We start from the raw sequence: 26944 nt of genomic DNA on the forward strand, positions 1-26944 counted from the left end.
AACATATATTCACATAGAAAACAGTTTTTCTAAATTTTAATAACTTTTCACAATTTTACTGTATTTTATGATCAAATTAACATGAACTCAGCCTTGGTGAGCAGAAGAGACTTCATTCAAAACATAAAAAAAAAAAAAAAAAACGTACTGAGTTGTACAACTTTTAAAGTTGCTTAGATACAGTGTCGATATTTAAAGATATAATGTTATATTGTGATATTTAAATTTGCACTGTGAATTATTTTTGTGAGATATGAAATTGCATGGTGTGATATAAAGTACTATAAACTAGTCACAAGTGTGATTAATACAAACTAAATGAAGTCAGAACTGTGAGATGTAAAGTTTTGTTTAATTCTACAGACTTCCATAGAAACACCGATCACACAATTTTACACACATTTCTGCCAGCTACTTTATTCCTAAACCTTTTTAGAAACCATTCATATGTGTTTGTGTTCATTGTTGACACGTACAGCAGTGGCCAAACATGAGGCCTATTATAGGAAACCTCACATTTAGCCAAATATGATGAAAGAAATATTTTGTGAAACATGACAAATTTTGCCATCATAATTTTTGCCTAGGCACTCATACAAAGAAATTATGAAAAAGAGAGAACCAACGAAATGTTAATAACTGATTATATTATATGCTATTTCCTGTGATTCGTTTGTTTTTCCACTTTTCTGCACAGTAAAATAAAACCATTGGCCTACGTGTAGTTTTCCCAAATAATTCTGCCACATAAAAAACAAGTTTAGAATTTTGTTTTAAAATATTTCCCCCATATTTTGATGGTTTAATCGACCTGATGAACGTACCCTGCACGATGAGGTAGACGTGGGCTGTCCAAGGCTGGTTTCTGGCCTGGATGCTGCACGTGTAGGGTCCCTCGTCGGCCACCATCACTTTCTCTATCTTAATGGAGAAGTCGCTGTTGTTGTTGTTCACCAGGGAGACGCGGGGATCCAGGGACCACTTATCTGTGCCCGTGAATAAGATGTTGGAGCGGTTCAACCATGCCTTGTGAGTCACCTCCTCATCTATCTTGCATCTAGGAAAGAGGAGAATTGGCTCTCAAGTGTCACCCATTTCGGTCTTTTGTCAAGCACTCATGCCACACAATGTATTTCTTGAAAAATGTTGAAAAACTTATATTTAATATGCCGCAGCCCCCCAAAATGTCTCTGGCCGCGTCGCTCTCATCAAGCACGTCTTATCAGCCAATCAAAAATAAGAAGGCTGTTATTCAATAGCCAATCAGAAAATAGCACTGTTGTCTCTGGGTAAGATTCAAGATAATTCACGATCTCCTGTTATAAAAAATGTTTGACACAAACAATGATTCCCAGATAATTAGCATCAGTTTTCATGAGTGTCTGTAACTTAGCCAACAGCCTGACAACACCTGCTCAGAACAAGTAGTCTAGACCTAGTCATATTTTCGTTATCACACGATGACTGACATATTATCACATTACAAACATTCCTCTCTCCAAATAAGCTTAAAATAGGTCACTTTTAAAATCATGTCATATTTTATAATTATATCCTGGTCATCATTGCATCTGTCTATCAAAGATGTCAGGTAAAAAGCAGTTAAAGGAGTAGTTCACTTTAAAAAAAAACTTTTGCTGATAATTTACTCGCCCCCATGTCATCCAAGATGTCCATGTCATTCTTTCTTCAGTCGAAAAGAAATGAAGGTTTTTGATGAAAACATTCCACGATTTTTCTCCATATAATGGACTTCAATGGGGTCCAAACGGTTCAAGGTCCAAATGAGAGTTTCAGTGCAGCTTCAAAGTGCTTTAAACGATTCCAGACGATGAAAAAGTGTCTTATCTAGCGAAACGATCGCTCATTTAAAGAATAAATAACAAAATTTAAGTTTTATAAGCTCAAATGCTCGCCTTGCTCTGTTCTGTGATGCGCGTTCGTGACTCTCCTGTTCGAACTCAAAATGAACGAATCTTTTTTTGAGTCATGACTGGAAGGGTCCTAGATAAGACCCTTATTCATCGTCTGGTGTCGTTTAAAGCCCTTTGAAGCTGCACTGAAACTCTCATTTGGACCTTGAACCATTTGGACCCCATTGACGTCCATTATATGGAGAAAAATCCTGGAATGTTTTCATCAAAAACCTTCATTTCTTTTCGACTGAAGAAAGACAGACGTGGACATCTTGGATGACATGAAATTATCAGCAAAATTTTTTTTAAAAGTGAACCACTCCTTTCTTAAGCATCCTCTCATTCGCCCTAAGAGGAAAGCCCCCTAAAAAGGCCATTTAAGAGGATACCGGTCTAGAGAAGGTGGTCGAAAAGGATGCCACTCTTACCGGTCTGGAAGTCACTCGAAGTGAATTAAAACAATGCTGTGAGGCAAATTACATTTATTTTGTGCATCATTTCTGTACTGTACGTCTCTGCCTATCAAAGCCTTGTTTTATATAAAAGATGGCGTCTACAGATTAAGTTTCATAGTGTGATGTCATTGAACGAGCGCTTGCATGAAACTTTCTTCCGTAACCGCTACAACTCGCTCATAAGGTCCGGGTCATTAACTAGATCATTAAGCTGACTAATCAGACCAGTGGTGATTGCTTTAACACCGCACAGTGCCAGAAAACACAAGCCGTGACTCCACCAGAACAGTGGAGCTCCCCAAATGGGCATCGCAAAAGCGGTCTGATGTTTATTATGCACAAATAATACAAAAACCCTCTACTGCATGATGTCTAAGGGGGACACGTGTGTTTTATACGCGTTGCGAGCACATACGTTGGCAATAAAATGGTTAATATTGAAGGGAGGGTTTTGAATAAAGCAACAAAAAGTGTTTCTTTGTCCCACTGGCAGTGAAAAGTCTTTATCTGGCACTGTTCTCCATGCGGAGGAAGCATCTGAGCTCTGGAGATCTGCCCTCATTAAAGCTTTATTCCTTCATCCACAATATGATTCACATTTGTTAGTGAGTAAACCCTTTTTTGAAAGCATTTAGTCATATATTTGTCATGAGGAAACGTGTGTGTAGGCTTGAAGCAGCATTGTGTGGGAGTGGAACGGATACGGATTCAGCCACTATATAAGAATATGTGTTTTTTATATACATTTAAAAAATAAATTTAATTATCCATTTACCGATGCTAATTATTTTTCGGTATTTCTTTATTGAAAGTCCTCACAGTTCCCAAAAAAATAACTAAATCAAATATTTTTATGATTCATGCAAGATCCATAAACAATTTAGTGCAAAAAGTGTCAAATAACACACTCTCCTAAATTAATATGTTTGTTGAAGAATATTGCCGTTATCATGTTTTTATTTAATTATTTATATTTTAAACTATCCATATTTATTATTTGTCAGTATTTACTTTGCATTAAAAAGTCCTCCCAATTCCCCAAAGTATGAAAACTGAATCAAACATATTCGGATATGATGGGTTAAATATCATTCTAGATACTTTTAAATAATTTAGTTTAAAAAAGTGTAAAATAACACACAGCATTTTCTCCTAAATTAATATTTTGTTGAAGAATATTGCAGTTATCATTTTTTTTATTATTGTAACATATTTGTTTATATTTTTAAATGATCCATTTATCCATAGCAAATATTTTTTCAGTATTTACTTTACTTTTTTAAGTCTTCATAATTCAAATATTGCATTTCTTATGCATGAAAACATTTTTAAACCATTTTTTTTTGCAACAGATGTTGAATATCATTTTAGGTACATTTCAATCATTTATTGAAAAAGTATCAAATATATCACAGCACTCCCTCCTAAATTATTATTTTTAAATAAATTTTATATAATAATAATTTTATATATATATATATATATTGCAGTTGCACTTATATTGCAGTATATTGACCATTTATCCACATTAATTATTTTCAGCATTTAATTTACTTTTTTTTTACAGTCATCTTAATTCAAATATAGCTTTTCTTATGCATTAAAACTCAACCAGATTTTCTTTACCATTAAAATCTAAGTTTTTCCCTATAATGCATGCAACAGAAGGTTAAATATCATTCCAGATACCTTTCAAAAAATGTCAGAGCACACATTCAAAAACTTAATCTGTTCTCTCTTAATTGAATATGTCCACTGAAGTCAGTAAATGCACGACTGGCTTCAACGGGGTCTATAAATACACTGATTTCAGTGGTGCAAAGATCAATGTTCATTGGACAAAAAGCTTTAAACACGTCGTTCTGGGTCCGTCTGGACACTGAGCGCATCATCAGCACCATTTGCACCAAATCCTCATTGTTTATTGGACATTAATGCTTGCATCCAAGTATTTTAGACCTAAGCTTGTTTACACAACAAACTGGCAAAAACTGACAGTGATATTGCTGACTGACAGCTTTTGAAATTACAAACACTGCCGTACACACACAACACAGCGCTCAGAGTCTGTCAAAACACATTCAGTTCAGTGCTCATAATCTCATCCTTTGCCTGCTGGCATTTGTAAATAACACAAAAATGCAATTCTGAGCTTGGTCTATTATTTGCTTGAAATATCACCAATGTTCTAGAAGCAGATGTGGGGAGCCATAATAAATGAAATGGCATTAATAACCGCTGGACTTCACCACTCTTGAAGAGCACCAGCCTGTCCGATCACGTGTAGTAACCACAGTTCACCTCTAGATGTCCCTGCTTCGCTCTGCTCTTTACATGGAGAAATCGTGACACATTTAAAGCTTAAATATCACTCACGTTCATGTCAGCTTTAACTTTCTTTCAGCATATCAAACTGTGGTATCACATCAATTCCCATTCCCAGTGTGGTTGTGTGGAATAATAATATGGTGCTTTTGAGACAGCAGGGTCAGGAGTTCAATTGCTGGCTGATAGACTGACACCAAGTCATTTCAGCCGGGAAACTGACTAACAACAAAACTAGAGAGAGTGTTAATAAATGGCACTCGGCAGGGCAGGTGAGTGTGATAAAACCTGAGCGGGGCAATATAACCATATATACACTCACCTAAATAGCTGTGATGCGCGTTTGTGACTCTCCTGTTTGAACTCGTTCATCAAAATGAACGAATCGAAATGACTCGGGAAAAGATTCATTCATTTTGATGAACGAGTTCGAACATGAAGGTCACGAACGCACGTCACAAAACAGAGCAAGGCGAGCATTTGAGCTTATAAAACTTAAACTTTGTTATTTATTTCTTTTAAATGAGCGATCGTTTCGCTTGATAAGACCCTTATTCATCGTCTGGAATCATTTAAAGCCCTTTGAACAGTTTGCAGTTTGCACTGAAACTCTCATTTGGACCTTGAACCGTTTGGACCCCATTGAAGTCCATTATATGGAGAAAAATCCTGGAATGTTTTCATCAAAAACCTTAATTTCTTTTCGCCTGAAGAAAGAAAGACATGGAAAACTTGGATGACATGGGGGTGAGTAAAACTACTTCTTTAACCTGCATTTGATGGTTTACACACCTGAAGGGCAAAACAAGGCTTTCCTCCATTGACCGCCACTCATTTTGTACTAGTGTTGTTAAAAGAACGAATTCAATAAACACCTTATTAATGATGAGGCAAGAACCCAGAATATACAGTGCAGGGCAGAATAACAGAATTGTTGGGTGAATTATCCCTTTAACAACATTTGCCATTTGATAATGCAGCCCTAGATGGTGTTTTTAAACCATTTAAAGGATTAGTTCACTTTTGAAAAAACTTTTGCTGATAATTTACTCACCCCCATGTCATCCAAGATGTCCATGTCTTTCTTTCCTCAGTCGAAAAGAAATTAAGGTTTTTGATGAAAACGTTCCAGGATTTTTCTCCATATAATGGACTTCAATGGGAACCAGGTCCAACCGAGGTCCAAACGACAGTTATAACAGTTACAAATGCAGCTTCAAATGTCTTTAAACGATATCAGACGATGAATAAAGGTCGTATCATGTGAAACGATCGGTTAGTTCAAAACTTATTCCAAAAATGTAACTTTTCTAAGGACAAATGCTAGCCTTGCTCTATTCTCTGAGGCGCGTTTGTAACGTCACGTATTACGTAATTACGTTCAAAAGGTCACGGGCGACGTAGCCGGAAGTACAGAGTCAGTGTTTACAAGTTGAATGCATAGGTTGAACGTGAAAACTAACTCAAACGCCGTTTACAAAAAAGGAATTAAAAGGTAAAACAACGATGTCGGACGATATTAATTCTGTACTTCCGGCTACGTCGCCCGTGACCTTTTGAACGTAATTACGTAATACGTGACGTTACAAACGCGCCTCACAATATATTACAAGGCTAGCATTTGTCCTTAGAAAAGTTACATTTTTGGAATAAGCTTTGAAATAACCGATCGTTTCACATGATACGACCTTTATTCATCGTCTGGTGTCGTTTAAAGACATTTGAAGCTGCATCTGTAACTGTTATAACTGTCGTTTGGACCTCGGTTGGTTCCCATTGAAGTCCATTATAAGGAGAAAAATCCTGGAATGTTTTCATCAAAAACCTTAATTTCTTTTCGACTGAGGAAAGAAAGTCGTGGACATCTTGGATGACATGGGGGTGAGTAATTTATCAGCAAAAGTTTTTTCAAAAGTGAACTAATCCTTTAAGACACAAAGATGCAGGTGTGTGGTGAAGTCACCTCAAAATGACGCTTTCTCCTTCCAGCACGGTAATGTTGTCGGGCAAGTGTCCGAACTCGGCCGCCTGAGCACCGCTGGGTCCTGCCAGAGAAACGAGAGGAGAGACGGTGAGCAATGCACACAGCAGTTATAGGCTATTCCAACAACAGAAGGTCCACTCGATCCCGGGTCCCCGGGCGGCACGGCGGGTACTGAGTACCTCATTGATCCTGATCAGGCAGGATTTGTTTTTGTGGTTTTGCTTAGTTATTGGTGAGGAGAGAATAATAAGATCGCAAAACGACAGCATGGAGCCGTCGGCGCTGACCGGCAGCGGGCTTGAATAATGATTGGGTTGTGGCCCGTGTGCTCTCGTCGAACATACCTGATAATGAGCCCGGGGAAGAGGATTCGCACGCAAGCGGCGGAGCGTGAAATGAAGGGGCCGCCGCTGCAATGGGAACGTACACACACTCACACACACTCGCTTCAACGCTGTCACAATTGTGTACAAACACATACACGTGCGTTTTCATATGCACTACACACGGAAATCACACTGGGATGCGAAGCGAGCAGGACATCAGAGGAAATGTGAATTCGTCTGTTCAGGTTTTTGCAAAATACGCTTCAATTTCCTCTTCAAATAGACAATAGTGTGCTGCCAAATGCTTTTATATTTTCAGTTTTCATTCAAAATTAGGCCTAAGTTTTTAGTCATTTTGTTGTGCTTGTGTCACATTTCTCATTTTAGACCTTTAGACCCTACTTCAGTCAGTTGCTAAGGCAAATTTTCACATCTGGAAAGATGAATGTGTATTTAAAATGGGTCATTTATGTATTATTATTTTTTTTATTATAGTTTATTTAGATAGGGACAGATACAGATAACATAGATACACTTTGACAGTGATCTGATGCATGTATCAATGTTTTTAGCCAAAGCTAATTTACAACATTAGTCCCTAGAAGGGCTTTTTTAGTAAAATGCAATACATGCAATACAATACACGAGCAATACAAAACAATAAGGGCTTTTTGATAAAATGCAGTACAAGAATAAAAATACTAATAGAGAGAAAAAAAAATGGAATATAATATAAATGCTAAAAAAAAAAAAAATTACAAAAAAGGCAGAGTCGACAAGAACTAAATATGCGAACAACGCTGTTTCTGAATTAACCCCAATTTGGTTGTGGTTGTAGAAGAAATGTGAAATTATTTTTGAATTTGGAGCTCTCTAGACTGAGAAAAGCCTGAAAATGTATTTTGGGCTTGTGTGGTTGAAAGACAACAACTCCCAGAATGCACTTCCTTCACTGCCCTAGGAGGCCACGCCTACACTCTTAGAAGAAATGGTTCTATTTAGAACCAGAAATGGTTCCATCCCCCCGCTTCATATATGGTTCTATATAGAACCATTTTTTTTTTTGGTAAAAGGTTCTATTGGCCAAATATGAAACCCCAGGGTTCTATACAGAACCCAGAGGAACCCTTTTTTAAAGAGTGTATAGAACCTTAGGGGTTCCAAATACGTAGCACTGATGAAACCTTTTAAGGTTCTATATAGAACCTTTTCTTCTAAGAGTGCAGGTAACAGAGCGCAGTCGTTAAACAACAAGTCTAGGCTACTAGTGAGTGTCTGCCCGAAAATGTGTTTCGAGATCGCCCAAAATATCGTCATAATTGCGAGATAAAAAGTCAGAATTACCTTTTTAAATGAAGTTTTATGTAACAAAGTTCGGGAGGAGCACGTTCAGGTAATCAACCAATCAGCACACACAAAAAAACAACTCTTTAATTGAACATAAAAAAAATCATGGAAAGGATTTCCACATGATTAACTTGCTATATTTCAGCTGTTATTCCAATTTAATGCACTTGCGTTGAACTTAATTTATTCAGGTTGATTCAACTTATTTACTATGGTTGGGCACAGCTTAATATAATAGCGTCAGCCCAACTAGTTTGCAAAGTTTTAGAATAACTGATATGATTCAGGTATTCTAATTCATATAACCATTCATCCAATGCAATATAGTTTATTTTAGTGTCACACTAATCATTTTTTTAATTATAGCCATCTATTTACTACCAAAAGCACTTTTTAGCATCTTAAATGATAAGATTTACATGATTTACATTTTGCTGAATCAGTCTTCATCTTACCAAATGGTAACCCACTGTTATTTGAATGGTTATAATAATTTCAATGTAATTGAACATTAAACACAACTACGAACTATGAAGTCTTCCCCTTATCTCGTTTTCTCAAAAACACATAAAATAACACTTAATTTCAACATTTATATTTATATTTCAATATATGCAAAGCATGCTGGGAACTAACAAGCACCGGCCAGTTTCAGTTAATGCAACACAAATCATTCATGTAATCCAACACAAACGGATCAAGTAAACTTAAATTTGACTTGTATTTAAGCAGATTGAACACAATCAAATTAAGTTTGGATAAATCGTATAGCAATTGTGTTGCTTAAGCTCTTTTAAATCAAGCAATTTGAACAAGCAGTAAAAATCGTTATTTTTTTTCAGGGTTCGGGCCAAAAAGCACGCCAAATACGCATAAATTACCACATCTGATTTCATTTCGGCCTACCTGTGAACCCATTAATTGTTTTATGCTGCAGCGGAAACAAGCTTCCATACTTATATGACGATCATAAGCAAACTTAATATATTTCAGGTGATTTATCATGGTATGTGTCAGCTACAGGACTTCATATCTCACAATTGCTTTATTTCTCATTATAACCAGTTAATATCTCTCAGGGTGTCTTTATATCTCACAACTACGAGTATTTATGGTAGAAATGATAATCCATTTAGTAGACAATGGGAACATCCACATATTACGCACACACTGTGTTTTCGTATGCACAAATAAGACTACACACAGAAATCACACTGTGACGCGAGCCGAGCAGGACATCAGAGGAAATGTGAATTTGCTCGGGCTGTTTGCAGGTGGCAAAAAACAACGTCAAATTCCTTTTTAGTTTTCAAACGCCATTCTTGTTCTTATCTATTCAGTGTGCAAAATACGTTCCAATTTCCTCTGCAAATAGAGATTAGCGTGCTATCGGGACAGAGGCCTCTCTCTCGCGGCGTGGCTCCGTCGAATATGCCTCCAGCGTCTTCTCATAATCCCCGCCACCGTCCTTCATATCTGCCGGACAATATTTGGCTATCCAACCTTCGAGGTTTAATATACGAGACACAAGTGCAGTCAAGAGTTAAGAAGCACCCGGAAGGTCTCGGTGTTTAACGTGCGCGCGAAGCCAGTGAGCCGACGGCTTGCCAAGTGTGATTGGAGAGAGGTAGACAAAAGGAGACGGTGGGTTTAAAGCAGAGCGGCGTGTGATGACCAAACGCTGGGCTTTTTTTAATTTGAGAGGGAGCCACGGCGGAGGCGCCCCAAATTGCTCAGAGTAATGAAAAGAAGCGTGGGCTGCATTGTCATGCACGTCGTGGTATTGTACACAAATTGCATAAAGCTGCTTTGCATTATCCGCTGAAGTGACCGGCGACGACATTGCTAAATTAAGTTTTCTCGACTTGCGGCACACAAGGGCACGGACTGATTTAAATCAGAGTAATTGCTTGATCATCTTTCATTATTTTCATTATTAATCATTCTTTTTTTTAAAAAAGTGCCTGTGTATGCATGCCATGCATGAGCTAGAATGATTTCTGCATTCACAAGATGCTACACACTTTATCTGTTAGTTAGAGTTAAAATACTTGCATTTTATAAATCACATTAAAAATGGAGGGTTAAGTGTATTGCATGCATGTACCATATAATGAGAGGTATATTAGTATGCTATTTCAAACAGCCAATGAGTGACACTTAAAAATAATAATAATAATCAATTTTCAATTTGCTTTGATTTTTTTAAAATTAATATATAAAGATAAAGTTAATTGCAACTAAATGCAAATTTTAAATTGCTTTTCTAAATCCTCCTTTGCCAATCGACTGAAAATAAAATACCAGCAAAGACGAATGCTGATGGAGATTTTGGGCCCAAGACGCACTTTGCATTACATTAATGTAAACAAGATTAATCAAAGATAATATCTCTGGCTGCTTATAAATGAAAAAAAATGATAATATATTCTGTGATCTACACTGCAACACACCCAACGTGAGCTTCCATTTCCAGTGTGATGAATTAGTCAGCAGCATTTTTAAAGTGGTCCTATGATTATTATTGTTCCTTGTTCATCTTTCTTTAGTGTGTGATGTTGCTGTTTGAGGATGAAAAAGTCCCTCCAGCGACAGTTCTTCTCTATATCAGTGTTTCTGAACTCCTCCATTGTAGCCTTGAGTTTCATCCAGGAACGAACGCGTCACACTATTCCTCATTTAAATAATCCCCGCCCACTTGATCAATCACAACACACTGATCCAGCCGACCAATCAGAGCACAGTGTGCTTTTCCCGCCCGTTCTCATCCCAAAGCGTCATATACTGACGCTTTTGACATTTCGTCTCCATACGACGCACATGGCGCCCTTTAAGGCGGGCATACACTGTGCGATTTTCGTCCGATTTTGAGCCGAATTCTGACTCGTGCGACTCTTTTTCGTGTCGAACCGATTTTTCAGCAGTGTTCGTGCAGTGTACAGGGAGAAACGAGAGGCGATTAACCTCTCACGATCGACAATCGGATGGTCGGATGAATTTCTGGCATGTCAGAAATTTTGGTCGCTCCTCGTGACTATATCGCACAGTTGAAGCAAAGCTACGAACCGATTGCCCTAAACTCCGTGTTTTTTCCCTCACTGCACCTGCGCGAAAACAGAAGTTGAACCATTTCATCTGCAGCAAAAAATAAAATTAAAATTAAAACGAAAAGAGGGAGATCTTTAAAGGGTTAGTTCACCCAAAAATGAAAATTAAGTCATTAATTACTCACCCCCATGCTGTACCAACCCCGTAAGACCTTCGTTCGTCTTCGGAACACAAATAAAGATATTTTTGATTAAATTTGAGAGCTGTATAACTACCACATTGGCTCCTAAGGGACTGCCTCTTGACGGCCCAGAAAGTCAATGAAGAAAATGTTTAAATATCCCAAGTGACTACCGTGGCTCAACTATACGTTTATCAAGCGACGTGAATACTTTTTGTGCGAAAAAACAAACAAAAATAACGAGTTTATTCGACTATTCCTTTTCTTCCTTGTAGGCCAGAACGAGACTTCCTTAGATTTCCACGACGCATGCGCGAGAATTGCGATCTCCTTACACTACTTCAGTTCAGTTCTCGCGCATGCGTCGTGGAAATCTAAGGAAGTCTCGTTCTGGCCTACAAGGAAGAAGTTTGTTTTTTCGCACAAAAAGTATTTTCGTCGCTTGATAAACATATAGTTGAGCCACGGTAGTCACTTGGGATATTTAAACATTTTCTTCATTGACTTTCTGGGCCGTCAAGAGGCAGTCCCTTAGGAGCCAATGTGGTAGTTATACAGCTCTCAAATTTAATCAAAAATATCTTCATTTGTGTTCCGAAGACGAACGAAGGTCTTACGGGGTTGGTACAGCATGGGGGTGAGTAATTAATGACTTAATTTTCATTTTTGGGTGAACTAACCCTTTAAGTTCTGTAGTTCAAACTAGCTACAAATTACTGTTGCTTACCTCCAGTTCGTGTTGCAAAATGGATAATATTACCCACGTCTTCCAAGCCTCCTGCGATGTAACACCTCAAACAATGTTTTTGAAATAAACTTTTAATTTTCATTGATGATTAATTATGGCAATGTTCAGACAAATGACTGTTAATAGTTTTTCATATGCCTATAATTCATTGTAATCGACCTAAATGTTTAGACAATTTTTAATGAGGAGTAAGATTATGTAATATTTTATTATCCTCTATAAAATGCTGTGAAAATATTGCGTGGAAAATTAATTACAATAGCGGATCAATTTAATAATAAAATTAGCCTATAGGCCATGATAATACAATACTACTAATAATAATTAAATGCATAAATTGAAAATGCTAAATCATCTTGATACTGATAGCCGATGCTTGTTTTGACAATATCTCTGGATACATACACGTAAATAGGCGCAATCCAGGGGGTTATCGCAGATATTACACGTATAGTGTGAGCAGTGAAGTCGCAGCTCGACGATCGGACCGTACAGTGTGAGCACATAAATGCTGAACTTTGGCTTTGCATCGCATGCGATTTACTCGTTCAGTGTGAGTAAGTACCTTGCTGAAATTGCACAGTGTATGCCCGCCTTTAGCGTCAATATGAGACGCAGATATATACGGGGCAGAAGGCGCCTCCTAGTGGTCTAACCCTACCTCAGACAAAGCTCTGTGCGTGTTATATTGACGCTAAAGGGTGCCATGTGCGTCGGATGGAGACGAAATGTCAAAAGCGTCAGTATATGACACCCCTAGGATGAAAATGCGTTGACTTTTCAGAAGTTCATAGAGACGGGAACTAAACAGGGGTGTGTTTCACGAAACCAAACAAACAGCATGGCAAAGTTCTGTGGTTGGGACAGCTCTCGATCTGTTGCATCTAGTTTTCAAAGATCCTTATCTTGAGCAAAGCAAGCTTTTTTTTATTTGCAAGACGACAGGACAACTAAAATAAACTCAACGAGGTCATGTTTTGGACTGTATATTTTTTTTATAAACAGCAGGCAGTATGATGTTATCAGCATGCAAGTATTGCATTGTCAACATCCCTGAAATCCTCTGGCTTTAAAGCAAATAGTTGTTATGCACTTCAGGGCAGTCAGGATGCAGGACGCATTTTCCTCCTACTCTCTCTAAGCCAAGGTTCCTTCGACTGTTGCGCTTTGTTCTTGATGTATGAAACAACCTTGTAGACGTCCTGACAAATAACAGCACAGGCCAGTTTTCCTTCATTTTTCAACAGCTTTTATTGAAACAAGCTCAGAAAACAACTCGCTTCGGATTTTGTACCAATATTTCGTCAGAGCAACGAAGGTCCGCCTCTGCAGGAGAAGATCGACGCCTACTTGCACATCACTGCCTCTTAAGCCACGCCCACTGTCTAACATGTACATTTTAAGTGTTAATATGTACATTTTAGGTGCTAATATGACCATTTCAGGAGCTAATAAGTCCATTTTAGGTCATAATATGGATATTTTAGGTGCTAATATGTACATTTTAAGTGTTAATATGTACATTTTAGGTGCTAATATGTCCATTTCAGGAGCTAATATGTCCATTTTAGGTCATAATATAGATATTTTAGGTGGTAATATGTACATTTTAGGTGATAATATGTCCATTTCTGGAGCTAACATGTCCATTTTAGGTAATAATATAGATATTTTAGGAGCTAATATGTCCATTTCATGAGCTAATATGTCCATTGTAGGTGGTAATATGTCCGTTTCTGGTGCTAACATTTCCATTTTAGGTAATAATATAGATATTTTAGGAGCTAATATGTCCATTTCATGTGCTGATATGTCCATTTTAGGTGCTAATATGTCCATTTCTGGTGCTAACATTTCCATTTTAGGTAATAATATAGATATTTTAGGTGGTAATATGTACATTTTAGGTGGTAATATGTACATTTCATGTGCTGATATGTCCATTTTAGGTGCTAATATGTCCATTTCTGGAGCTAACATGTCCATTTTAGGTAATAATATAGATATTTTAGGTGGTAATATGTACATTTTAGGTGCCAATTTGTACATTTTAGGTGCTAATATGTCCATTTCAGGAGCTAATAAGTCCATTTTAGGTCATAATATGGATATTTTAGGAGCTAATATGTACATTTTAAGTCTTAATATGTACATTTTAGGTGTTAATATGTCCATTTCAGGAGATAATGTGTCCATTTTAGGTCATAATATAGATATTTTAGGTGGTAATACGTACATATTAGGTGCCTATTTGTACATTTTAGGTGCTAATATGTCAATTTCTGGAGCTAACATGTCCATTTTAGGTAATAATATAGATATTTTAGGTGGTAATATGTACATTTTAGGTGCCAATTTGTACATTTTAGGTGCTAATATGTCCATTTCAGGAGCTAATAAGTCCATTTTAGGTCATAATATGGATATTTTAGGTGCTAATATGTACATTTTAGGTGTTAATATGTCCATTTCAGGAGCTAATGTGTCCATTTCTGGAGCTAACATGTCCATTTTAGGTAATAATATAGATATTTTAGGAGCTAATATGTCCATTTCATGAGCTAATATGTCTATCGTAGGTGGTAATGTGTACATTTCATGTGCTGATATGTCCATTTTAGGTGCTAATATGTCCATTTCTGGTGCTAACATTTCCATTTTAGGTAATAATATAGATATTTTAGGTGGTAATATGTACATTTCATGTGCTGATATGTCCATTTTAGGTGCTAATATGTAACACCAAGGTACCAATATGCAGCCTTTGGGTACAAAAGTGTACCTTTTGAACAGGTACAGCCCCAGTGGCAGCTTTTGTACCTTTTTTTTCTGAGAGTATCAAAACAGAACAGGTCAAAATAACCTCTTATTTCTAAGCCAAAATCTTGACACATTATAAGTGGACATCAGACAACATTATAAATAAGAAATTGGCAGTTGACCCCTTTAAACTTAAAGCATTATGGGTAATTCAATTCAAAAATAACCTAATTTTACCCATTTCCAGTTCTTGACAAAAAGTGGATGATGCATGCACAAGGTAAAGTCGCAGTGCATTATGGGAATGGGTATAAAACAGAGGGGGTTATTCCCAATTCCCTTTTCAATTCTTATCTTCACAGCTCAATTGGCACCTCAGATTTTAATACCTGGCCGGTTCTGCTCCCCAGCTCGGTGTGTTATATCTCTAGCTGGGTCAACACTCCCATGCCGTATGCACAAATACGCTTGATTATGAAGTGCTTCATTCTATTTTCGCTCTGTTGTGAAAACCACATCGGTCTTTTCCCAGGGCGTTCCCAGCTGAAATTAAATGATGCACCGGGTTTGCTTACGAGAGTAAAATACAATTTGGGGGCAGTGAGAAATGCACCTGATAATAAAACAAAGCAGACAGGCCATTTACAGTACATAAGACTTCTTTCTTTTTTTAAATGATGTTGAAATCACATTAAGTTGTAGTTTAATATCTCTGAGATCTGCAATTGCTACACACATGAGGGCGAATAACTATTCCCTTAAGAAGTACTGAGTGAATAGGGATGACCCGACCTAAGAATCCTCTCAGAAAACTCTTAATTTAGCTTCAAAACTTTTAACTTGGATTGGATGATATGGGGCGAGTAAATTATCAGATTTTCTCTTTAATTTTAAGAGTAAATGCCCTCATTTCTAAGAATTTTATTAGAATTTTGACACTAGGAGCTACTCTTCTCTATGCACTAAGATTCGTTATGAATACGGGCCCTGATCTAGATTTTTAATCTACTTGAAGTGTGCACCAATCACTATAAGCATTGGATTGAGACTCACTATCAGCAGACTCCAAATTCAATGACTGGTATCAGACTGGGGGCATCCCTAATGCCATGTGCAACACAATGTAAAACTGCTCAAGATAGGCAGATAACCGTGATGCATTGGCTCATAACACTGCAGGAGCGATCATGGATGTGCTATTGGATCCACAAGATCACAGTTTCACCATCTCAAATCTGTCACGACTCAATCCAGAGCCCTACGGAGCAAAGACAGCGTGTGAAAGAGACGAAAGTAAAAGAGCCCGAGAGAGTGGCCGTCTGTCTGACAGAAAAAACACATGAATCAAAGTTGTTCCTTCATGCAGTTTCTGAAAAAGTGTCATCAGAGAAAGCGAGAGAGCGAGAGAGAGAGAGCAGTTTATAATGTTGGGCCCGTACATGACAACATTTCGGCATATAAAACTAAAAATAGTTACATTTAACAATAATAAACTATTTTTAAATGCAACTTTTAAATTGCTTTTTAACCGCATCCATTAGTTAACCCATGAATTTGGTCTTCCATAGCATTTGGATCATGTTAACCACAGGTAAAACCATGCAACACAATAGTAAAAAGTAACTATATTGTTTCTATGGTACATGTGATGGGGGAAAAAAGTAGCTTAATGCACAAAATGCACAAAAACTGCTATAGCATAATAACAAAAAAAATACTGTATTTATAATAATTAAATTTGATAATAATATCCCACATTTCTGCCACAATCCCATGGTTTGTGGTTAGACTGTCAGGTGGTTGGTTTTGAGTTGACATTGGCTCTCATGAAGCCATTATAACTTTTTAATGACAAATTCACTGTACTTGAGGTCATGAAAAATATTCAGGACACAATTATAATGGCCTCATGACAGCCAATTGTGGTTGTAAATGGTTTCTTAAGTTTGATAATTCATCTGATTATGACACATTTATGACAATTTATGCCGTCTTGTTTCTCAAGTCGACTCAAACAATGTCATATTTGCATTAAAAATGTCATAATTGAGCAAATAACACTTAAAAACATGCATTAAACCTCCTTCATATAGATTAGTCATGTCCAGTGTTGGGTGTAACTAATTACTAAGTAATTAGTTACTGTAATTTAATTACTTTTCCCTTGAAAATGTAAAGTACGAGTAATTGAGGTAAATACTGTGTATAGATCAATCCGATCTCACAGCGATTCGTATGCATTTTATGAGGTGTCTAAATCGTACGACCGCACTCGTACAAATTCGTATGAATTATTGTAAAATATGTATGAAAAAAGTGTGAAATGTCATGAGATCAGACATAAAACAATAGTGGGTTTAACATCGAAATGCTAAAATGTTTGTTTTTATAATGTAACCTCCTCCACCTTGGCCTGTTTAAGGATAATTCATGCGATTGTATAGTATTTATGTGAAAGAATTAAAACAGATTCATGTCTATCCTTGTATTATTCAGCTGGGATTTTGAAAGTAATTAGTAATTAAAAGTAATTAAATACTTTTTAGAGAGAGTAATAAGTACAGTAACCTAATTACACTGTTGAAGAGGTAATTAGTAACTAGTAATTAATTACTTTTTAAGAGTAACTTACCCAACACTGGTCATGTCAGTCTCACGCACACCCCTTCAAATAAAGTGTTACCATAAGGGTTTATTAGCAAGATAATTCATGCATAGTGACAGCAAAGTGATCTGATAAAGCAAATTTTGCTAATGAACAATTTAAACTGAATTTGAAACCCAAAACAAGACAAATCCTTGTAAAACTGTCAACACCATACCAACGGTGGAGCCGAAACAGCACGAAGAAGCAGTTTCCACTGTAGCGGCTCTTTTCTTCAGATCATTAACACCATGTTGCAGCCCTGGCATTCATTCAACAGCACTTACATTTCATCTCTTGGTCCAACAACTCAAAGCTCTCTTTAGCCGTGTCCTTCGAACGTCTTCCTAAAGCGTCTCTCCCATGTCTAGAGACACCCTCAGCATCCTTTAACTGTTCACTGGGCCTAAAACAGATGCATCATTTACTGTGCTTCGGGGTTTGATTCCCTGAGACCTGTGGGACATTAATTCAAACATGATTTGTATCCCCTTGACTTTTACATGCTCTCGTTTGTAATTGCACTTGCTTCTGGCGCAAAGTTATTAACAATGGCAAGCCGGAGTTCGACGGCGGAGAGCCTTTGTTCTGCACATCTACTGCTCGCTGCCCTTGATGATCAAATAAACACGGAAACACTTTTGAAAGCCGAACCATCACGAATGCTGAAGATCCGGTGTGACAATAACCTGCGAAATAGTCTCGGGAGGAGAAATTACTATATTTATGTCTCCACTGATTGCCAGTTATAATGTCACACAAGGTTGGGATCGGTGATTTCACGTTAATAATAATTTGTCTTGTGTATTTGTCAAGTATTTGCCAGCCTGTTGATCCATTAGCCAGTGAAATGTTTTGTATTTTATATACATATAAAATTATTAATTGAATGAAAGTGTTAATATGTATAGTTAAAGGGTTAGTTCCCCCAAAAATGAAAATTCTGTCAGTATGTACTCACCCTCATGTTGTTCCAACCCCGTAAGACCTTCGTTCATCTTCGCAACACAAATTAAGATATTTAAGATATTAAGATCGCTCCTGCATACTCGTCCATAGACTTCTTGAGGGAATGACAATTGATGGCCTCGAAAAGTCATTAAAGACATTGTTAAAATAGTCCAAGTGACTACAAATAACGACTTTATTTCAACTATTCGTTTATTTCTCCCTCTGCGCGAGTCAGGTTACTAGTTTAATAGCGTAAGCTTCTGTTATTGTACGTCACACGCGTCACACACATGACCAGCGTCGGCCAATAGTGAACCTACGTGTGACGTAGCTTTACGCAATCACACTACGTTAACTGACTACAGGCCCATGGAGAAGGAAGTGAATAGTTGAAATGAAGTCGTTATTTTTGTTTGTTTTTGCGCACAAAAAGTGTTCTCGTCGTTTGATAGAGTTAAAATTGAGCCCCTGTAGTCACTTGGACTATTTTAACGATGACTTTTCGATGCCAGCAATAGTCATTCCCTCAAGAAGTCTATGGACGAGTATGCAGGAGCGATCTTAATATCTTAAATATCTTAATTTGTGTTGCGAAGATGAACGAAGGTCTTACGGGGTTTGGAACAACATGGGGGTGAGTAAATACTGACAGAATTTTCATTTTTGGGTGAACTAACCCTTTAAATGCAACAATGAATTGCATTTAAAAATAAATGCATTTACAAATGAAAAGTGCTCATTTTATTGTTTATTTTTTTATTTTATTCATTTAATTTTATTATTTGATTTTAATAAAATCATTTTTAAATTCATTTTATCGTTAATTTTTTGAATTTCTGCAGTCACTTGATTGCAATACCACAGCTGACCACTAGTCGACGAGATGGCATGGGAGAGTCATGCGGCCAAAGACGACAACAAAACATTGTTGGAAGGAGAGGCAGTGGATGAAGAAGAGAGGTGGGCGACACACTGCAACCAATTAAATATTTACAGAGGCACTTCCTACTGACACCTTGATGATGAAGAGAGGCAGCCCAAGAATTATCAGATGGCTGGAGCCCGAGGCGGGAAAGGATTAAACATTAACTGGCAGAAAGATCCTGTTTTTCCACGTCTGATCCCATTAACTCCGCCGGGCCGCGTGAAGCCCTCATACGAACGCTTGGAGTTCAGATCGCCGCTTCCCACCTGCCCTTTGGCCACCTGTCACATCCACACCAGCGCGACGACACTGACTTCAACCACCTGCTCACCGCTTCCTCAAGCAGGAGATGAATCACTCATATTTCACAAGACTTGAACTTCCTTACTGAAAGACCAGCAGGCCTGGTTACTACCAATGCCAACGAGTCAAAAATAGTTCAGACAAAAATTCGAACATTATTTACAGCAAAGCGGAAGATTAGCAGTGAAAAACAACCCTTATGCTAAGCTACGACTTCAGAGGACCTGGAATACAGCACACAATTTGTACAGACAACTTTATAGTCTGGATATTCAAATTATGCCCACTGCTGAAAAATTAATTGAATGTATGCTCAATAACTGATAAATGGCAGACATGATATATATATATATTAGTGCTGTCAAACGATTAAAATATTTAATCGCACATTTTTATCTTGATTTCTTTTTCTCACATTCTATTTTTCTCATTTTACTGCTCTTATCAACATGGAAAAGTGGTTCGGCAAAAGCTGAATCCCGGACATCGACGGTCGGACATGTCCGGGAAAAAGAGGACGGTAACCCTTACTACTCAGCTCTCTCCACAGAACAAGAGCCTGCTAGCTTAGCTTCCAAAACAAGATGGCCGACTCTATGTGTTCATTCTGTGAGTGAGATCGCCCTCTATGGGCGGGTTGAGGATATGCGGGACAGAAAAAAAAAAGGTACAAAAGGTACAAAAAAAAGGTACAAAAGCTGTCACTGGGGCTGTACCTTTTCAAAAGGTACACTTTTGTACCCAAAGGCTGCATATTAGTACCTTAGTGGTACATATTACCACCTGAAATGTACATATTAGCATCTAAAATGTACATATTAACACCTAAAATGTAAATATTAGTAGCTAAATATACATAGTAGCACCTAAAATGTACATATTAACACTTAAAATGTACATATTAACACTTAAAATATACATATTAGCACTTTAAATGTACATATTAACACCTAAAATGTACTTATTAGCACAAAAAAAATGCCCATATTAACACCTAAAATGTACATATTATTAGCTAAATATACACATTAGCACCTAAAATGTACATATTAACACTTAAAATGTACACTTAAAATGTACATATTAGCACCTTAAATGTACATATTAACACCTAAAATGTACTTATTAGCATATAAAATGTACATATTAGCACCTAAAATGTACAAATTAGCACCTAAAATGTACATATTAGCACATAAAATGTACATATTAGCACATAAAATGTACAAATTAGTACCTAAAATGTACTTATTAGCACATAAACTGTACATATTAACACCTAAAATGTACTTAAGTTACTAGCACCTAAAATGTACAAATTGGCACCTAAAATGTACCTATTTGCACATAAAATGTACTTATTAGCATATAAAATGTACAAATTAGCACCTAAAATGTACTTATTAGCACATAAAATGTACATATTATCACCTAAAATGGACAAAAGTTTACCTTTTGAAAAGGTACAACCCCAGTGAAAGCTTTTGTACCTTTTTTTCTGAGAGTGCAGCCTCTAGACAAAACATCCTCCGATGACGCAAAATATATATTTTCCAGAAAAAAAATACATAAATCTCTCGTCTCAGGGGGATATGAGAGTGGAAAACACGATAATTCCAAAATACTACAGGTTTTCTACAAATACAATCCTGAAGTATCCCTTTAAGCCTTGTCTGTGAAACCGGGGGTTAATGTATTTAAATACAGGCTGCAGTTATTTGATCAAAAATACAGTAAAAATGGGAATATTGTGATATATTATTACAATTAAAAATGACTTTTTTTCCTATGAGAATATATTGTAACGTAATTTATTCCTGTGATCAAAGCTGGATTTCCGGCATCATTAGCCTACTCCAGTCTACAGTGTCATATGATCCTTCAGAAATCACCCTAATATGATGATCTGCTGCGCAAGAAACATTTTACATCATTATCAATGTTGTAAACAATTATGCTGCGTCATATATTTGTGCAGTTCAAAAGAGCGGCATTTATTTGTAATAGTAATCTTTTGTAAGATTATAAGAGACTTTACTGTCACATTTGATCAATTTAATGCATCCATGCTGAAAAAAAATTAATGAATAATCTAAAGAAACTTTAACTTCTTTCAAGTATGCAAAAGAAGCCGGAGTGGTTCACGGACTGAATTAGTATAAACGGATCATTAATTCCACTTAGTTCACATCGCGTGTATTGACTTAGCTGGTGTCATGAGATACAGATTTGGCTTCGTTTGCAAACAGATTAAAGGATTTTGTACCGCATTTTACACACAGTTTTGTATTGATTGCACATGCAGCCTACTAGGCTATATTGTGCATAAACCCCACCGCAGTAAACACTGATCACACATCGGTGACTCATAAAACTCCCAGCTGTCCACCGTTGTTACCTAACGCTCATGTCGTGGTCATGTACTCATCTTCTGCTCATTTAATGCCTGCATATTGCTCAATTCTCCGGTCATAATTCCCGTCAATATACGTACAGCTCCACCACATCAGCTCGATAAACTCTAGAGATGTTTACCATCGAACCTCGCATCTGTCAAAGCAGCTCGCAGGCCCACGTCCCGTAAGACATGTCAGCTTTACCCCCCATTTCTATTTTGGATAAAAGCCCAAAGCCCAGAGCACTCTGAGATCAATACAGTAGTTAAACTGTTCTTGCGTTGCAGAAAACCTCACACACACTCTCACCAGGAGACCAGACCCCGCGGTGGTATACCACGCAAACGCAGCCCTGCATGCCGCTCATTTTGACGGATTTGTCCAAAATGGTTTGAGTCTGTTTCAAAAGAGCATGACAAGGAGCGGACCGAAATACGATTCTTTTATCCAAACATTAGAGTGCTGAAAACGCATCTGCAAATTGAATTTTTGAGCAAATGCACATTCATACTCGTGCTGGCATTTAAATCTCATTTGCCTTTTTGTTTTAATTGTTGTATGCTGCATAAGCGCTGTGGTGTATCACAATGGAACGGGCTTATTAATGACTCATGCATCCCAATAATTGAATCCTTTGCTGTTTCTTTTTTTTTTTTTTTGCAAGAGTAAAAACTTGCTGTCTAAAAGTGTAGGAGAAGTGGCAATCATTCAGAATGATAATGCAATAATTATTTTCATTTTCCACGTTGTGGTAAATAAGTTTTTAGGCAAGCGTTATTAAATGTATGTTGCATTTAAAAAAGAAAATCAAAGAGTAAAATGTACGGTGCAAGTGAATTTAGGACTCAGAACAGTATAATGAATATTCTCTGTGTGCATTGTTTAAACGGAAGGCTAAATGCTGAACATAGCCTATAATGAATTAAAGGGTTATTGCCGTGATGGGAATCTAAAATAAAATATACAGAAACAATTACACACTCTTAGAAGAAATGGTTCTATTTAGAACCAGAAATGGTTCCATCCCACGCTTCATATGGAACTCCAAAATGGTTCTATATAGAACATTTTTTTTTTGGGTAAAAGGTTCTATTGGCCAAGTATGGAACCCCAGGGTTCTAAATAGAACCCAGAGGAACCCTTTTTTTAAGAGTGTATAGAACCTTTTAGGGGTTCCAAATACATAGCGCTGATAGAACCTTTGGTCCCACTTTATAATAAGTGGCTTTAAGTAATATATAATTAATAATTTGATACAATGGACTTATTGTGTACATACATGTTTTACATTGTACCTATATTTTAAAAATACCAGCATGTAATTACAGCTATAATTAATTTATGTAATTACATTTGTAGTTGACCCTCCCCTCACACCTTAACCTACCCTTAAACCGACCCATACCCGTATCACACCTCAATAGCAGCAAAAGTTTTTAACAATACAACAGGAACACAATAATACATTGTACTTATTGTTCTAGTACGTAAAGCCACTTAATATAAAGTGGGACCGAACCTTTTAAGGTTCTATATAGAACCTTTTCTTCCAAGAGTGCGGGTAAATGTCAGATAAAACTTGACTAAATATTATAAGCAGTGAAAACCACTTAGTGTCACGATTAGCCACATGCTTACTGCACTACATTTCCCATCATGCACCTCCCTGGACTGATTACACCAAACACTATGCTGCACTGCGCTGATTACACACACCTGCATCTCATTCACACTCACACACATATAAACCACTTCCAAGGCAAATCCCCTTTCTTTCCCATTCTGACATTCAGTTTGGAGTTCAGGAGATTGTATTGACCAGGTCCAGGACCACACCCCTAAATGCATTGAAGCAACTGCCATGTGATCGGTTGATTGAACAGAAATTGAACAGGTGTTCCTAATAATCCGGTGAGTGTTTTGGATAAATATGGTCAAAAATGCACAGTAAGTTTAGAAACGTGTTAATAAATTCCATTATGATTTCATCTTGACTTTAAAGTCATCAAATACAACAGTTTCCTGACCTATTGGTCATTACATCACAGGCCCCACATCACTTCCTATCTCAGCCAAATATATTGAGAATATACAGTGCACGCGTCCCAGTGGGTCTGCTACCGTCTTCTCTTTGACATTGATAAATGAAAGTTTCTTTCAGAATTATCTACCTGACACTGATGCAGCGTGTGTCATGCTCATTCTGAATGCGTGTGTGTGCAATGCCATGTCACGGGGAGTGAATGAGGGTGGAAGCGCCTGCTCCAGGCAACAGCCCACAGAGAAGCGCTCCTTAAGGAGGAGAGACGGGGGAACGCGAGAGGGCCGGAGGGCGAGGGTGGGGGAGGCTTTACCCAGGAGTCTGCTCTGTCTGTTTAATTCAGCACTGGCACTAAGAACAAAACCCTGTTACCTCAGGGAGAAGACGCCAACCAACACCTGCTTAGGAAAGAGAGAGAGAGGGAGGGAGCGAGAGAGCTCCAGGGATGAAGGGAGGGGCGAGAACGAGAAGCGTGCAGCAGCGGGACGCTGTCAGGCTGCGGTAAGAGGAAAGAAGATGCAAGAGAATTAAAAAAACAAAGAGTGTTCAGACTATATAGCACTAACTATTTCTGCACAAACACTTCAGAGTGCAATGTGCAATGATGCATCCCAATGCAATGCTCTTCATTTGACCTTCCATTCCTATGAGCCGGAATGACGTCAGACGTGATTTTCAATTGATCTCTACATAGAATGCATACTGTGCATATCAAGCGCATTTTCTGGATGCAATGATGTGCAATAAGTGCTTATTGCTTCATCTCACAAGACAATGCTCTTCATTTGACCTTCCATTTTTAAATATGCTTAAAAAAAACGGAAGTGACATCACGATTTTCAACTGCAGGACTATCATAATACTCCTACTTTTTCTGCAGCACATAGGATCGCATACTAAGCACATTCTCAGTATGCATAAAGTACCAGGATGTGCAGTTAAAAAAAAAAAAAAAAAGACCTTGCAATGCTTGCAAAACCGTATCCCACAATACAACGCACCGGACTTGACCTTTCATGTCAAATATGACGAATAAACCAGAAGGGATATCCGACATGATTTTCATTTGCAGGACAGCATACTATCATACTACTCCTCTGTAGTACATAAGATGCATATTGTGCATACTAAGCACATTTTCAGTATGCATAAAGTACCAGGATGTGCAGTTAAAAAAAAAAAGAGCTCAATGCTTGCAAAACCGTATCCCACAATACAACGCACCGGACTTGACCTTTCATGTGAAATACGACGAATAAACCAGAAGGGATATCCGACATGATTTTCATTTGCAGGGCAACATACTATCATACTACTCCTCTGTAGTACATAGGAGGCTAAGCACATTTTCAGTATGCATAAAGTACCAGGATGTGCAGTTTTTGTCAAAATGTGCAGTTTAAAAAAAGAGCTCAATGCTTGCAAAACCGTATCCCATAATACAATGCACCGGACTTGACCTTTCATGTCAAATATGACGAATAAACCAGAAGTGATATCTGACATGATTTTCATTTGCAGGACAGCATACTATCATACTACTCCTCTGTAGTACATAAGATGCATATTGTTGTGCATACTAAGCACATTTTCAGTATGCATTCCATAAAGTACCAGGATGTGTCATTTTAGTCAAAACGTGCAGTAAAAAAAAGATGTGTGCAATACTTTATTCCACCATGCCTTTCATTTACAATATATGAGAAATATGAACCGAAATTACTTAGAACTGTGATTTCTGAAAATCTTTTGCTTGACTTATCATTCATACTGAAAAGGAGTATTAAAGTCCCCGTGAACCGGAAGTTGCAAACGATTTTTCTCCAGTGCTGTGACGTATTTCCAAGTGAAACGGAATATTGGGTTTTACTCTAGCGCTCCTCCTCTCTATCTCTCGTTCATAGCAAACTAACGGTTTGAGGGGAGTGGTTAAGCGTTTCCCCACCCAAGTTGTGAAACCTACGTCATCAGAAAAAGAAACCGTTCCAGACCGGAAGTAACTTTTCAGATTTTGATTAAAGATTACCAAAGTAAAACATTTTTTTAATATATTTTTACTTGCACGGATTAATTGTTCACCACAAGACTAGTAATATGCGCTAACAAAGTAAATAGGTTCAATTTTGATTTCACGGGGACTTTAAAATAAGTGCTGGGCAACGATTAATCGCATCCAAAATAAAAGTTTGTGTTTACATAATACATGTGTGTGTGCTGTGTATAATTATTTAGTATATATAAATACACACACATGCATGTATATATTGTATGTATATTTATACAAAATTTATATTATATATAAATATAAATATTTTATATATATAAATAACACATTTCTCTTAAATATATGCATGCATGTGTGTATGTATATATGCAACTTTTATTTTGGATGCGATTAATCGCTGCCCAGCACTAAAAAAGATTGTTCCGAATTGAATTCGATTAAAAAAAAAAAAATTATATTTTACATTTTGCGTTAAAAAAAATTGTAACTGGTATTCGCTAAGTAGAAAAACAGTATTACATTCAAGTAGCACGCAGAATATACAGTGCATACTTACTTTAGCAGAGTGCTAGTGTGCTTAATTTCCATT

At 37.2% G+C, this 26944-nt stretch overlaps 1 protein-coding gene across 1 annotated transcript in view; it reads right to left on the reverse strand.

The window, feature by feature from the left end:
* The window catches only part of iglon5 (IgLON family member 5), a 203212-nt gene that overhangs the window by 30715 nt on the left and 145553 nt on the right, over nt 1-26944 (reverse strand). The window contains exons 2-3 of the mRNA XM_039688819.2: nt 6660-6741; nt 825-1057 (exon numbers count right to left, since the gene is read on the reverse strand). Coding sequence (XP_039544753.2) covers nt 825-1057; nt 6660-6741 — 315 coding nt within the window. The remainder of the gene's footprint in view (nt 1-824; nt 1058-6659; nt 6742-26944) is intronic.

The sequence above is a fragment of the Pimephales promelas genome, chromosome 12, assembly GCF_988280905.1.
Source record: "Pimephales promelas chromosome 12, fPimPro1.hap1.1, whole genome shotgun sequence".
NCBI classification, from domain to species: domain Eukaryota; kingdom Metazoa; phylum Chordata; class Actinopteri; order Cypriniformes; family Leuciscidae; genus Pimephales; species Pimephales promelas.